This window comes from Meleagris gallopavo, chromosome 11 (assembly GCF_905368555.1).
Source record: "Meleagris gallopavo chromosome 11, MGAL_WU_HG_1.1, whole genome shotgun sequence".
Lineage (NCBI taxonomy): Eukaryota > Metazoa > Chordata > Aves > Galliformes > Phasianidae > Meleagris > Meleagris gallopavo.
The window spans coordinates 8,796,339-8,809,923 of NC_139414.1; the positions used below are offsets into that span (position 1 = coordinate 8,796,339).

At 37.2% G+C, this 13,585-nt stretch overlaps 1 protein-coding gene across 2 annotated transcripts in view; it reads left to right on the forward strand.

The window, feature by feature from the left end:
* Window positions 1–12,903, forward strand: part of COL4A3 (collagen type IV alpha 3 chain) — a 60,294-nt gene extending 47,391 nt beyond the window's left edge. The window contains exons 42-52 of one of the 2 annotated variants that reach the window (XM_085233361.1): window positions 675–719; window positions 1,433–1,563; window positions 1,965–2,037; window positions 3,213–3,284; window positions 3,423–3,542; window positions 4,579–4,677; window positions 5,238–5,450; window positions 6,091–6,268; window positions 7,330–7,444; window positions 8,764–8,936; window positions 9,776–12,903. In XM_085233361.1, coding sequence (XP_085089487.1) covers window positions 675–719; window positions 1,433–1,563; window positions 1,965–2,037; window positions 3,213–3,284; window positions 3,423–3,542; window positions 4,579–4,677; window positions 5,238–5,450; window positions 6,091–6,268; window positions 7,330–7,444; window positions 8,764–8,936; window positions 9,776–9,860 — 1,304 coding nt within the window. In that variant the 3' untranslated portion in view covers window positions 9,861–12,903. Of the gene's footprint in view, window positions 1–674; window positions 861–1,432; window positions 1,564–1,964; window positions 2,038–3,212; window positions 3,285–3,422; window positions 3,543–4,578; window positions 4,678–5,237; window positions 5,451–6,090; window positions 6,269–7,329; window positions 7,445–8,763; window positions 8,937–9,775 lie in introns of both variants that reach the window. The other variant, XM_085233360.1, reaches the window with a different exon arrangement.
* The last annotated feature ends 682 nt before the right edge of the window (window positions 12,904–13,585 follow it).

Below are 13,585 nucleotides of genomic sequence, written 5' to 3' on the forward strand. Positions count from 1 at the left end.
GCAGATGCTGGTGATATTGTCCTATCACACCCACCATACGGTCCAGATTTGGCGCCTTCTGACTTCCATTCAGTCAGGATGATGAAAGATGTGGGCAACATTTTCTTACCAATGATGCCATCATAGCAGCTGTGAAACAGTGGGTCAACTCCACTGGTGCAGATTTTTACAAGCATGGCATGCAGACTCTTGTTCATTACTGGCAAAATGTACAACTAATGGTGGAGACTATGTTGAAAAATACTGTTTTGTAACTGAGAATTTGCTCTATCAACTAGTGTTATTGTGCTCTTGGTTTTATCTGAAATTTAATTTAATAGGATTTGACAGTTCTGATGTTTGAACTAGCATTGCTTCTACTGCTATATCAAGAAATATTCCCCTATCTGACTGATCTTTCTACCCTTTCTTCAAGTTTCTTCCTTTGTATGAGCAAACTCTAAAGTGGAGTTTTAAAAGAAAAGTGGGTGTACACTACCTTGTGCCTTCATGCAACCATTTTGCTTTACAGTAGCAAGATGGCTTTGGGGACATACATATACTAAAACCAAAGGCTGAATTCCACCTTTACAGTATGGTAAATGCATATATTCTGTGTGTAGTCCTATTTCTGAAAGTTGTCATACCATCTCACCATCATGCCGATTCTCCTCAAATGTATTTATACTCTACAGGAGTCAAAGGAGACATGGGGCTGCCTGGTTTTCCTGGGCCACCAGGTATGAAAGGTCATCAGGGTGACCAAGGACCCATTGGACCTCCTGGCTTAATGGGATTACCTGGATTTCAAGGAGCAACAGGCATGGCAATTACTGGCCCAAAAGGGAATAGAGGTATTCCTGGTGCAGATGGAAGACCAGGTATATTGTTATAACTCCTTATTTTCTGAAATGATATACTGATAATTGAAAGCAGAATTCAGCCTGTCCAAAACTCAAGATTGGAGGGAATTCTACCCCAGAGAGCTTCATAATTAAACAGGTAGTTCCTTTACGAATTGATGCGGTGTTACAACTGCAAACACCAGAATGGTCCATGCAGTATGATGTAAGTTTTACTCTCCACTCAATTTTGCTTTCTTCCTTTGCAAGCTGTATGGTGTCTGAAATTTGACTTCAAAGAAATGAGATGCCATGCATGTTATTCCAGACATAACTACAACTAAAAGATATATTAAAAAAAAAAAACAACTGTAGTGCTACAGAGGATTGCAAGAACTCATCTCTGATCTCAGATTAAATTAAGAGGCTAGAGAAAAATGAATTTTAGTTATTCATTCATTCATTTTTATTTTTTTTTTTAAATAAATGGGCGTATTTCCTTGGGAGGTCACTGAGACAATAAACATTAAGTACCATTATAGAGCTGCATTGTATGTAATGTATGTGAAATGGTGTTGGTGGTGCTCTTCACATATTCTGTTTCTGTACAGGTATACCTGGTTTTCAGGGGCTGCCTGGTCTTCCCACTATGAGCATAAAAGGAAGCAAAGGTGTCAGAGGAGCAGATGGCATACAAGGACCAATGGGCCCAGCTGGTGACAGTGGTCCTCCGGGTCCAAAAGTCAGTGAAAGGGATGCTATGTGTTTCTTTTACATTGAAAACATTGAAAACAGTGTTTCAACTGTAAATTTCATTCTTACCATGAAAATAACACCAAGAGTGAAAGAAAGAAATGTGTAATATAGATACCAAAATGGATATTGAAAACAGTTGTCATAGAGTTGAGCAGACCAAAAAGGAATCATTGAGTATTTTGACATGTCATTTCTTTGACCATTAGGTATTAGAGAATAATATTAACAATGATATGACTGTTTCTAACACGCTGAAAAATTGAGCAAATTATTTTAGTTGTAGGATGTTCTATGTACATAACAAAGTATTTTCGAACAAAAAAGAAATGTTCTTCATTGCATGCAGATGTTGCTTTGTCTTTATTATTGATGATATCTGATTTGCAGGGAGTAGAAGGTCGACCAGGTTATCCTGGAGCTAGAGGGGACCCTGGCTTTCTTGGATTTCCAGGTGTAAAAGGTATTTGTGTATTTATTATGTACGCTTCTATGTGACAAACAGAAAAATTTCCATATCGTGTTGTAACAGTACATGTAATAGCACCTACCAGGTCAGATCCTAGAGACATGGAGTTTGTCCATCAAGAGCAGAATGTATGTCTGCTATGAAAGAAAGCATTCACTAAGTGAGCATTTTTTAGTTAGATGCTCTGAGTATGTTCAAAAGCTGTTAAAGTGAGGAACGGCTACAACTTCAATTGTCTCCATTTCAGGCAACTTAAAAATGTTTATCTTACTAATGATGTATAAGGACAGTGGAACTGGATTTGCTAATTAGAAATGCCATACCACCACTAAAAAATGAGATTTTTGACAACCTCTTAGCTGTAAACTCAAGAGTATTTAATCATAATTATGATACAAAGCACTAGGTTGTTTGCTTGCCATAGAACAGTCCTGATTATGATCTCATTCACCAGTTTGTCTGCTGATAATACATTTTATAGTTTAGACTTATTCATTTTACGTTCCCAAGGGTTAGTAAGATAAGCTACTGGCTAAGAATTCTTTTGAATGTGTATGTGTGATCTGATTTAGGCCTGCAACATTCCAATATGTTCATTTTCAATTATCTAATATAAAATAATACACAATTGTCATTTACTTATTAAACCCACTGCTTTGTGTTCCATGCTGTATATTTTACATTTACGGTTCTAATTTTAAAAATCACTGTATAGACAATAATTATACTTTCTCATTTCTTCACATTGTCAGTCAAATCTCCTGGCTCAATAAAAGGTTTCCTTTATTATTATTTACAGCAGAACTGTTAGGGAATATTCTGGATGTAACCTCATTTTACACTGTGAAAGGAATTGTTTATTAAGTTTCAAACTTTCGAAGAACTTCATAATCCTCCTAACAGCCATCAATATAACTGACAATTGGGACTGAAGGGAGTTGAACAGCATTACAGGGATATGGAAACAAATTATTAACAGATTACACTTGGCCTATAAATTCCAAAGTAACAAAAGACATGTGGAAGTGCACTCTCCTATTTCAAATGAGGCTGTTGACTGTTACTCTTCAGAAAGTTTGCATGGATCATGCAAGACTCATAAATCTGACAGTTGTTTTGACCTTTCAAACCAGAAAAAAAACAACCATATTTCCAATCTCTTTCTTCAGGAGAGAAGGGTAATCAAGGACCACCTGGACCACGAGGGGCAGAAGGACCAAGGGGACTGAAAGGCCAACCTGGTAACTATTATACTAATAGTTTTATTCTAATACCAGCTAACTTAGCTTGATGTTGTTGGATGTTGTTGTTGTTTTGTCTGTCTTTAACATTTTTGCTTGTTTTTAACATAAGAGTTCTTCATTCCATTTTTCTTCTAGGTCCACCTGGTGTCTCTGGGAGAATATTCTCTGTCCCAGGGACCAAGGGGCCTCCTGGTCTGCCAGGAATCCCAGGAACACCAGGTGATCAAGGAATTCAAGGGATTCCTGGACTACAAGGTAGTTTATAACTTTATCTCTGAACATGTTTGTGTGTCTCATGTGATGGAACACTTCAGTTTGCCAGGAAAACATACAGCTGGATAGAAAATTGATATATTTATTGAAATACTTCTCAGAATTTAAAAATAACTCGTTATTTTTATTATTCCCTTGTTAACAACCTTGTATTTGTAACCTGTCCCATTCCATCTGCTCAGCACAGCTGCTGTCAAAGAGTGTGCAAGTTTTTCCCTCAAATAAGGCTAATGAACAAAAATGGTATATAAAAAAAAAATTTAGTCAAAACATTCATTGTTTTCATATGAGCAGAAACATTCTCAAGAGCGTTTCTCATTTCTGAGGTAACACAGGTAACAAGTACTGTAGCTGTGCTACAAAGTGATTGTGTCTATCACAGTCTGGAGGTGGGAAGGTAAAGGTGACTGTTTCTCTATTAAAAGTGAAGCCTGCCATGGCTGTGAGGAATGTGGGAACAAGAATCAAGTGGGATGAGGTGGATGTTTGCTCAACTGCTGTTCTCATACCACAGCTTTCCACACCAGGAGGGAACTTCGCAGAGTCTTGGACCTGCTAGAAAGCATGACTGACTCAGGAATGGCAAAATTCCCTCTGACATAACAAAGCAGGCATTAAATAACTGGTTTTTTACACCTTAAAATTGTTTTACAAAGGCGCTACATTACTTGTGGTATGAACTGTGAACAACATGATTATGGCCTGTTATTATGTTTTTGAAATATTCCTATAGTTTAACATATGCTAAAAGTAAAAGCTGTTTGCTGTGATTTATGTACAAGTTCTTTATGAGAATAATATTTTTCTAAATATATTCAGTACTTCCTTGTCATCTTCCTAATGTGAAATATGCTGATAGTAATACTACGGACAGACCCAACATTTGTGAACTTTGTGCTGCTGTTTTTATTCTAACACAGCTACATTCACACAGGGATTTTAACTTCATTTATTAGCATTTATTAAAATCTAGTATAATACTGCTATATTAATCTGTTTTTTCTTTATTACTGTTTAGGACCTAAAGGAGTAAAAGGTCTACCAGGAAGTTTTGGTCGTCCAGGTCAACCAGGACAGCCTGGTCCAAAAGGAGACAGAGGATTTCCAGGACAAAGAGGTATAGGAAAGCAGACATCTGTTTGACTACTACTGAAATTATTAAAAAAAAAAAAAAAAAACAATTGTATTCCCAATTTTCATCAAGTAGTCTTTTAGCATATATTGAGATTCTGTAACAGTTGCAGTAGCACATGCTTAGCTTTTAACTTTCATGTTCACAACAGAAATAGCAGTTAACAACATTTATAAAAGCGTGCCTTGCCTGTGCTCCTCTGTTACTTACTACATTTATTCACCCACTTGAAAATCTGTTCAAATCAGTGTGCCTTTACATGATGTCAATTTGAATATTTAAACTGAATATTTTTATTGAGTCAACATAAAATTAAAATTTAAACTTTAAAAAAAAAAGTTTTCACAATGTCACAAATAAATGCAAAGTAAAGCTAGGTCCAAAAAGGAAAGTTAGGGGAGCTAGGTTCAAAGGAATTAATGTATCTAATAAAAACTGTTATTCATTTTTAATTTATTTTTTTTTTGTTTACTTTCAAATGGTTTCACTAATTCAAGTAAAGCTGGAATTCAAAGAACTTGATAATATTTGCTTCAACTTCACAGGGCAACCTGGATTGATTGGCTTCCCTGGCCTACAGGGATTGCCTGGATCACCAGGATCTACCATCACTGGTCCAACAAGAAGAGGTTTTATCTTCACTAGACATAGTCAGACAACAAAGATTCCTTCATGCCCACCTGGGACATCACAAATCTACATTGGCTATTCACTGCTTTTTGTACAAGGAAACGAACGAGCGCATGGACAAGACCTTGGTACTATATTAGTAAAATGTTCATGTCACCTTCTGTAGAGTACAGAGAGTAGAGTAGTGGTAGGCTGTCTTCATGAAACCAAACTCGTTGTGTCTAAAATGAACATCAGCTTCAACCATCAGTGATCTGCTGCTCTGAGTCAATTTCAGTAATCACAATTTGAAAGACAACTTTCCTTCTTGTTCTTCTATACTTCCTTTTGCTCTCCATACACTTTTCTTCAGGAGCAATTTGGTTACTTCTAAATAGATGCCTAGTATAAATGTCAGTAGCATCTCTGTAGAGCTGGTAGTAATATTACGAGGTCTAGGAGAGCACAGTGCTTTGTGGATGCCAGATTGAATCCTATGAAGTGTCAGAAATGGCCCCATAAGCTTGTGTTTAATCCCTGCTATTGTGTCAAGGACTGATATCATTCAGTAAGACAGTATTTTTTTTAACAGATGTTGTTCTTGGCCCTTGATTTTTTTTAAATACTTACTTTTATCTATGCGATAAGTATTTTGATTTCATGCAATTTTACTGTATAGACACTTAACTCTTCAGTCTTTTTTTTTTTTTTTTGATTTTTCACTGGTCTCCTTTGTCATGCTGAATATAGTCTCCTATTTGTCACAAATTTTTCTCTTCTGTAATTTAGGAACAGCTGGTAGCTGCTTGCAGAGATTTACTACCATGCCATTCTTATTCTGCAACACCAATGATGTGTGCAGTTTTGCTTCTCGCAATGACTATTCATACTGGCTGTCAACTGCAACATCAATGCCAGTAGACATGGCACCAATTTCTGGTAAAGCACTAGAGCCTCATATAAGCAGGTAAGAGTATAAGAATTTTAGTTTTTATGGCCAGTAGCCAAACAGAAGAGCGTAAGTTATTTTGAACAGTAAATCTTAGAGAAGACCTTTACCTCAGTAATTAAGGCACTTTTGATTATTGCTTTATTTTTTTATTTTTTTATTATTCATCTGAATATATCAGATAGTCAGTGATACTCTGAGGAAAGTTAAACTATAGGTAAGCTACTGCCACAGGCTTAATTAGTATAGCTGACATGAGAAAAGGGAAAACAGTTCTACTGTTTGTAATGACATAGAGATATATATATCTCTTCTAATATATGTGACATTTTAATACTAATGTCACATATATTAGAAGCAGGCTAAAGTGGCATAATGACAGTTTCAATGTTTGTAATACAGTACAAGTCAATTTCTGTTTCCAATTACATATAATAAATTTACTGTAGTTGTTGAAGAACATTATAAACTGGAGCTGAAGGTTCTCTGCTATAAAATACCCTCATATAAATGTGAACCTTTTCAGGTGCTTTAGGATGCCTGAAAAAGATAAAGAGCCTCTTAAGGGGGGAAAGCTTTAAAAGATCAGGAGTAGAAAAACAAAAAAAAATAGGAAGGCAAGCTTTCAACTCTTCCTTCAAGCCTGCTCTGCACAGTTGTTGCAATCTAGCAGCTCAGCTTCATATTTTTATCATTTAGGAAATAAAACATTTTTTAAATTTAACATTAGCAAATAAAGCTATAGAACTTTGATCTAAACCATAGCAACATGAAATAATGAGCACATGATGAAAGTAAAATTCAGTGTGTTACCTTGGTAAGGGCAGTATTAGGAAGGTCAGATGCTCTGGGATTAGTTCTTACCTTTCACCAACTTCCGTCTAATAGATATTGCAAAAAGGGTATTTGGATTACCTTCAATTTTACTAATCTCCTCATTCAACACCAGAAATGTATCTGAGGTACAGTATTTCTAGTGAGCCCTAGGTTTGGGTTGCTAGTATAGCAGATACCATTTTTGGTCTGCTTACATATCTTCCCTCACTCTGCACTGAATGCATACGTGCTTCTTCTTACAGATGCGCTGTCTGTGAAGGACCTGCAATGGTAATAGCAGTTCACAGCCAAACAACTGCAGTTCCTGCTTGTCCAGGAGGCTGGATATCTCTCTGGAAGGGCTTTTCTTTTGTTATGGTAAAGATAAAAACAGTGAAAATACTCATTTTCCTTCGTCTCACTTTCAGTGGCATTTTCATCTAGGTTTGTGTCTTAATAACGGCTAATTTTTTTTTCTTTGCCTGGAATGAGGTAATAATTCTATTAACTCTTATTTAATGACAAAAGCATAGAAACAACTATTCTGATACGTCGGGAAATAAGTGGAAGAAGAAAAAGGGGGCACATGAAAGGAAAACAACTGGATTTTAGTCTCACAAAAATAATTGCACACTCATGTGTTCTGCTGAGCTCTTGGGAGGAGGACAGGTTTGGGGCCTGGGGTGGTTAAAGCAGTCCTGACCGTAGATGTACAGATATAAGCTACCTGCTACTATGCCTGGCAGCTCTTTTATAATTCAGATCTTTGGGCCAATCTTCATAGAAAGCTAAAAATCAAAACAAATGCAGTACACTCTGTACAAAGGACTGGTTCAGCAGTTTTGGTGCCATAACGAGGTATTAGTGAAGAAAGTTAATAATGTGCTTGCAAGGTGAGAACTGAGAATGGGAATAAGGGGTGTATCTATACCAGGGGGAGAGGCACTTCGCCTTTGTTATCCATGACTGAGGCATACCATAGGGATGCCAGCAAATGAAGGTAAGAGACAGAAATAAAAATCCCTCTTGAAAGGTCTAATTGGTTTGGTTTGTTTGTTGCATGATGGAAAGTCCTCTTAGTGTGGAATTTGTCACTCCTGTCATTTGGCCCTAAGTTATAATAAACATCTTTGGAAAAAAAAAAATTTTCTCAGCTTCTGGCTAAATCACAGTCTTTCCAAACATCATCAAATTTAAATGTATTTTTCCAGCAAATATTCTGCTGTCATAATTATTTTAGAGCTCTTTCTACAAGCATTGTCCAACATCAGAGAATGAAAATGCCTTTTTTACTTTTTTTTGTGTTTGGAGAAGGAATCAATTTAACAAAAAATATGAATGGGAGCACACACACAAGATGAAATTTAACTTATTTGTAGTTCAGTTACTGTAGCCCTCAAATGGATGGAAGCCAGCTACTTTATAGACATTATATTCATTACATTTTTATGGCTTTTCTTAGAGCAGAAAAAGGCCTTTGCAAGAACTAAGAAATAGTGTAATTATGCTTGAATTTTCATAAAGTTTCTGTACTTCATTGCGAGTCTGATAAAAACTAATCTATGCTAATTCTTGTCTTGTCCAAGATATGGCACAGAACATATGATAAACTTCAGAGTTTTTTTTTTTTTGCCTGCAGTTTAGTAAAAACTGATGTAAAAGTTCTCCTTTAAAAAAAGTATTATTGGTGGTTACAGTATACAAGTGCCGGCTCAGAAGCTTCTGGCCAAGCACTGGCATCTCCTGGATCTTGTCTGGAAGAATTTCGAGCCATCCCATTCATAGAGTGCCATGGCAGGGGGACGTGCAACTACTACACAAACTCCTACAGTTTCTGGTTGGCATCACTAAATCCAAGAAGAATGTTCAGGTAAACTGTACTTTCTCAGCAGCCCCAGCCCCACTTCTTTCACCTATGCACATTTGCATCCATGCTGCAGATGGCTTAGAAGCCACTAACTGCCTACGTAACAAGCAAGGTCTCCCCTAGTAATTCCCATCAGATTAGACATTCCCATTTGTCAGGTTTATGGTCATTCCATAGCAAAAAGAGACCTAAAGTGAGACAAACATCTGATTCGTAGTCATAGAATGGCTTGGCATGGAAGGGACCTTAAAGACCATCTTGTTCCAGCTCTCCTGTCATGGGTAAGGACACTTCCCACTACATCAGATTGCTCAAAGCCCTATCCAGCATTTCTAGGAAAGGGGCATCCATGTCTTCTCTAAGCAACCTGTTCTGATGCCTCACTACCCTCACAGTGCAGAATTTCTTCCTTATATCTAACCTAAATCTAACCTTTTTCAGTTTAAAGCCCTTACCCTTGTCCTTATGTTGTTGGGATCCCCAGGGGTGAACCCAAAACTTGAGGTGGAGTCTCTAGAGAGCAGAGCAGAAGGAGAGGAGCACCTCCCTCACCTGCTGTTTACACTTGCTTTGATGTAACCATGGTTACAGTTGGCTTTCTGGGCTGCAAGCATGTGACACCAAGTCACATTGAGGTCTTCCTCAACCAAAAACTTCAAGTCCTCCTTCTCAGGGCTCCTCTCAATCTATTTTCTACCCAGCCTGGATTTCTGCTCAGGGTTGCCCTGACACATCTGCTGGATCTTGAAGTTAGCCTTTTTGAACTTCATTCCATATACAGAGTTTCATCACCTCTCCCTAGTTTTTAAAACATTTACTTTTGTTGTTGTTCATTCTTTTAGGAAACCTATGCCACAGACATTGAAAGCAGGAGAACTAGAAAACATCATCAGCCGTTGTCAGGTCTGCATGAAGAGACCAGTCTAAACAATGGAGTCTTGACAGAGCAAGAAACCCTGCTTTTATTGCAAAGAATTGCTTAAATTTGGAGAGCTATAATTTATTAAAGTCCAGCTGCACCTGGAAAGAAAACTATGATTGCCAGTGCAGCACTGTGGTGAGGTAGGGCAACAGTTTGACTTTCGTCTTTGGCAATTGACAAAGCACTTTGTTGGAGTAAGCTTGTAATGACACAGTTCTGGAGAAGACCCTGCAGACTGTCATCTCTAAGCTGCATCTTCATGATAAAATCTGTGGTACTGCCAAATCTTTAATGAAGGACATTAATGCTGCCTCGTGTCATGTGCTTTTCAAATGGCAAGAAAAACAAAATGCTCTAATATCAGCTTACAGATGATCAGTGTTCAAAGCAGGTATAATTTAAGATGAAAATCCGGCACTTACGAGAGACAGGGTTCGATATGAAATATTTTCAGTGCACTTTTAAATACATATTGATTAATTTAGGGTTGGTCTGGTTTGGTTTTCTTGTCTAATAAACAAGCATTTCCCCACTTAGCTCACCTTTCCTTGGCTGGGAAACAGACATACAGTCTTATTTGTGTCACTGCAATAATAATGACTTTCAACTTTCAACTAGCCAGGAAGGAAGCTACACTGTGCACTGACACTACAGTGCTGATGTGCACTGGCTGTGTTCTCTTGAGTGACTTCAGCTAAGTGCTGCCTAATTGAAAGTGTAAGAAAATCTTCTTTAGATACCATGCTTTTGACAGAGATTATGGGATCTTAGAAATTCTTCAGAACTTGATGGTATTGAGCCTTTATTTTGTTCCCATGGTTTTGTCCCTACTAAAGAACAAACGTTTAGCATATCATAATTTAAGAAATTAGCAGAATTTACAATGACTCTGTGGTTCAGGAACTCCCACAGCATTACTGGGTTATTACACAGTCTCCAGGAAGCAATCTGTATTTCATTTTCTTAATATTCAATTCTGAAATATTTATCACGAATTATATGCTATTCTGAAATATTGAGCACAAACACTCCTTCAGATTTCATTTATTCCATTCAGTTAAATTCATGCATCCAAAACCGAAACAAGATTGATACTTAAATTGTACCACTGAGCACTGACTTAACAAGAGAACCCAACTGCAAATGAACATGAATACTTGAAAAGCACTTTCATTTACTCACATAACTTATAAAATTGTAGCTCTGATTTTTTTTAAAAAATATTTGTAACATTGCACTTGCAAGGCTATTTAAAATTGTAATGTTAACATTTAAAATGTTAATATTTTAATACTTGCACAAATTATCAGAATTCCAGTATTTAGTTTTATAGTAGAAGCCTAATTCATCTGAAGAGTTCTGTAAATATACCATTTTAAATGTAAGGTAGAGCAATACACTGAAATGCTAAGATTTCTCCTTTAGATCTTTTTTTTTTTTTTTTTTAAGCCAGTGAAAGTTTATATTGTTTCTGTTAAAATACTTGCATTATGTTTGTCTGTTTGAATTTTCAGTGTTAATCTAACTATGAAACAGTTTCATCTGTGTTTCATGTCATTATCTTCTGATGGAGGTGACTTGAAGATACCATTTCCATGAACTAAATGAATATTTTAAAAGTATTGTTAGCTTGAACAGTTGTATGTTTGCCAAGGTATAATTGTGAATTTGCAGGTTTTTATGAAGAATCTCTATGCAATGCACTACTGATAAGAAGGTATCAATGTCAAGTTAATATTTAGTCTTTCATTTAAATAAGGTTTGGTGATGGAGGTGTTTTAAGACAATCCTTTGTTATATTAAAAAAAAATCTAAGCTTTGAAATTTCTTTAAATACTCAAAGTAAAATCTATGCCCATTGCTTGTTAAGACTTTTTTTAATTAAGGCTCAGTGCAGTCACATGAAGCCATTGTATATTGTGTGTAACTGTTGACTCAAGGCAATTGTAACGCTTACTAACAAAATACAGGATACAAGTAAATGTGTAATATTAAAGACTGCTGGAAATGTTCAGTAGAGAGTAAAGTATAAAGAGAAGGGATTGTGGTTATAAAGTCAGAAGTATGTTACAATGTGTTATGTCTCATAGAATCACAAAATGAAAGGGATCTTAAAGATCATTTAGTTCCACCTCTCCTGCCATGGGCAGGGACACCTTCCATTAGATCATGTTGCCCAAAGCTACATCCAACCTGGCCTTGAACACCTCCATGGACAGAGCATCCACAGCTTCTCTGGGCAACCTGTTCTGGTGCCTCATCACCCTTGCAGTGAAGAATTTCTTCCTAATCCCTAATCTAAATCTGCCTTCTTTTAGTTTAAAACCATTACCCTCTGTCCTTTTGCTACGCTCCCTAAGAAAGAGTCTATTCCCCTCTTTCCTGCAGGCCCCCTTTAAGTACTAGAAGAGTAGCTATGAGGTCGTCTCAGTCTTCTCTTTTTATTTGGGCCAAACAACTCCAGCTTTCCCAGCCTGACTTTACAACAGAGGTACTCCGGCACTCTGATGGTTATTGTGGCCCTCCTCTGAACCCATTTGAACAGGGCTATGTCTTTCTTATGCTGGAGGCCTCAGAGCCAAATGCAGTGCTCAAGGGAATTTATGCTTTGTTCCCAGTTTTGGATTCTGCTGCACCCTTATCGTGTGACCTTCAAGTTACTAAAAGTAAAGATTTTCATAAATAGCTTTAGATTTTGAGTGCTCCAACTTGGGCTTTCTTTCAAAAGCATGCATCGCTCACAGCTGCAGGGACATATATCAAGCCCAGCTGATACAAGCTGGACACTGAAATCCAAAGAAAAACTTGAAGAAAGTTGATCTTAATCTCTCTCTGGTTGTTGTGAGAATTAGTTAACTCATCTGCAGATAATTTTAGAGCCTTAACAGGAAAGCGCTGAAGAGGTGCAAAGTGTTAACGTGTTGTACTGAAAGAATGAAAAATCAGAAATAATGAGAAAACAATAGGAGAAAAAAAAAAAGGAAAAAAAACAAAGAAAAGAAACCTTCTACTAAATACAACCAAATAAAATATTTTGACTAAACGAAAGACTTATTTCACTTGTGCTGTTATTTGTTTTTCATTCATCTCACTACTAATAATCTTTTCCACTACCTATACATAACATTAAGTGTGTGTGTATATATATATGGTGATAAGTGTCAGCTGAAAGTAGGGTGAGGAAGCTGAGGAGGCTCTGCTTGCTCTGGCCCTGCCCTGGAATGCAGGCCTGTGTCCAGGCTCCAGCCCACACCCTGGGATCTGAGCCCTGCTGTACACATGAAAGCACTGGTGAAGAAATTTCTAGCGTGCTTCAAGGCTTAGATTTTCATCGTTTTAAAAGCAAAATCCATCTCGATAGTGCGTTGCAGAGACTGGAGAAGTGGTAGAAGAAAGGAGGACTCCCGCCAGCAGGCAGCCAGGGATTGCCTGCTGAGAGGTGCTCAGGAAAACAGCTCGTTTCAAGGAGGCCAAATGAAGGACCGTGTATCTGCAGAGAGACAATGTATAATTTTCTATTCTGTGTAGTTTTTATTTTTACCTTCTAATAGATCGTATTTCAGATTGCTTGCCCCTGTGAAACGGCGCTTTTGGCATTTGTAAGGATGGAATTAGCAAGCTGCATTGACCTTGGATCAATATACACTTCAGTACTTCTGCCTCTGCTGCTCATTTTGACCTCTAAAACATAACTGTGGGCATTAGAAAAAATACGGTGAAAATAGGAAGC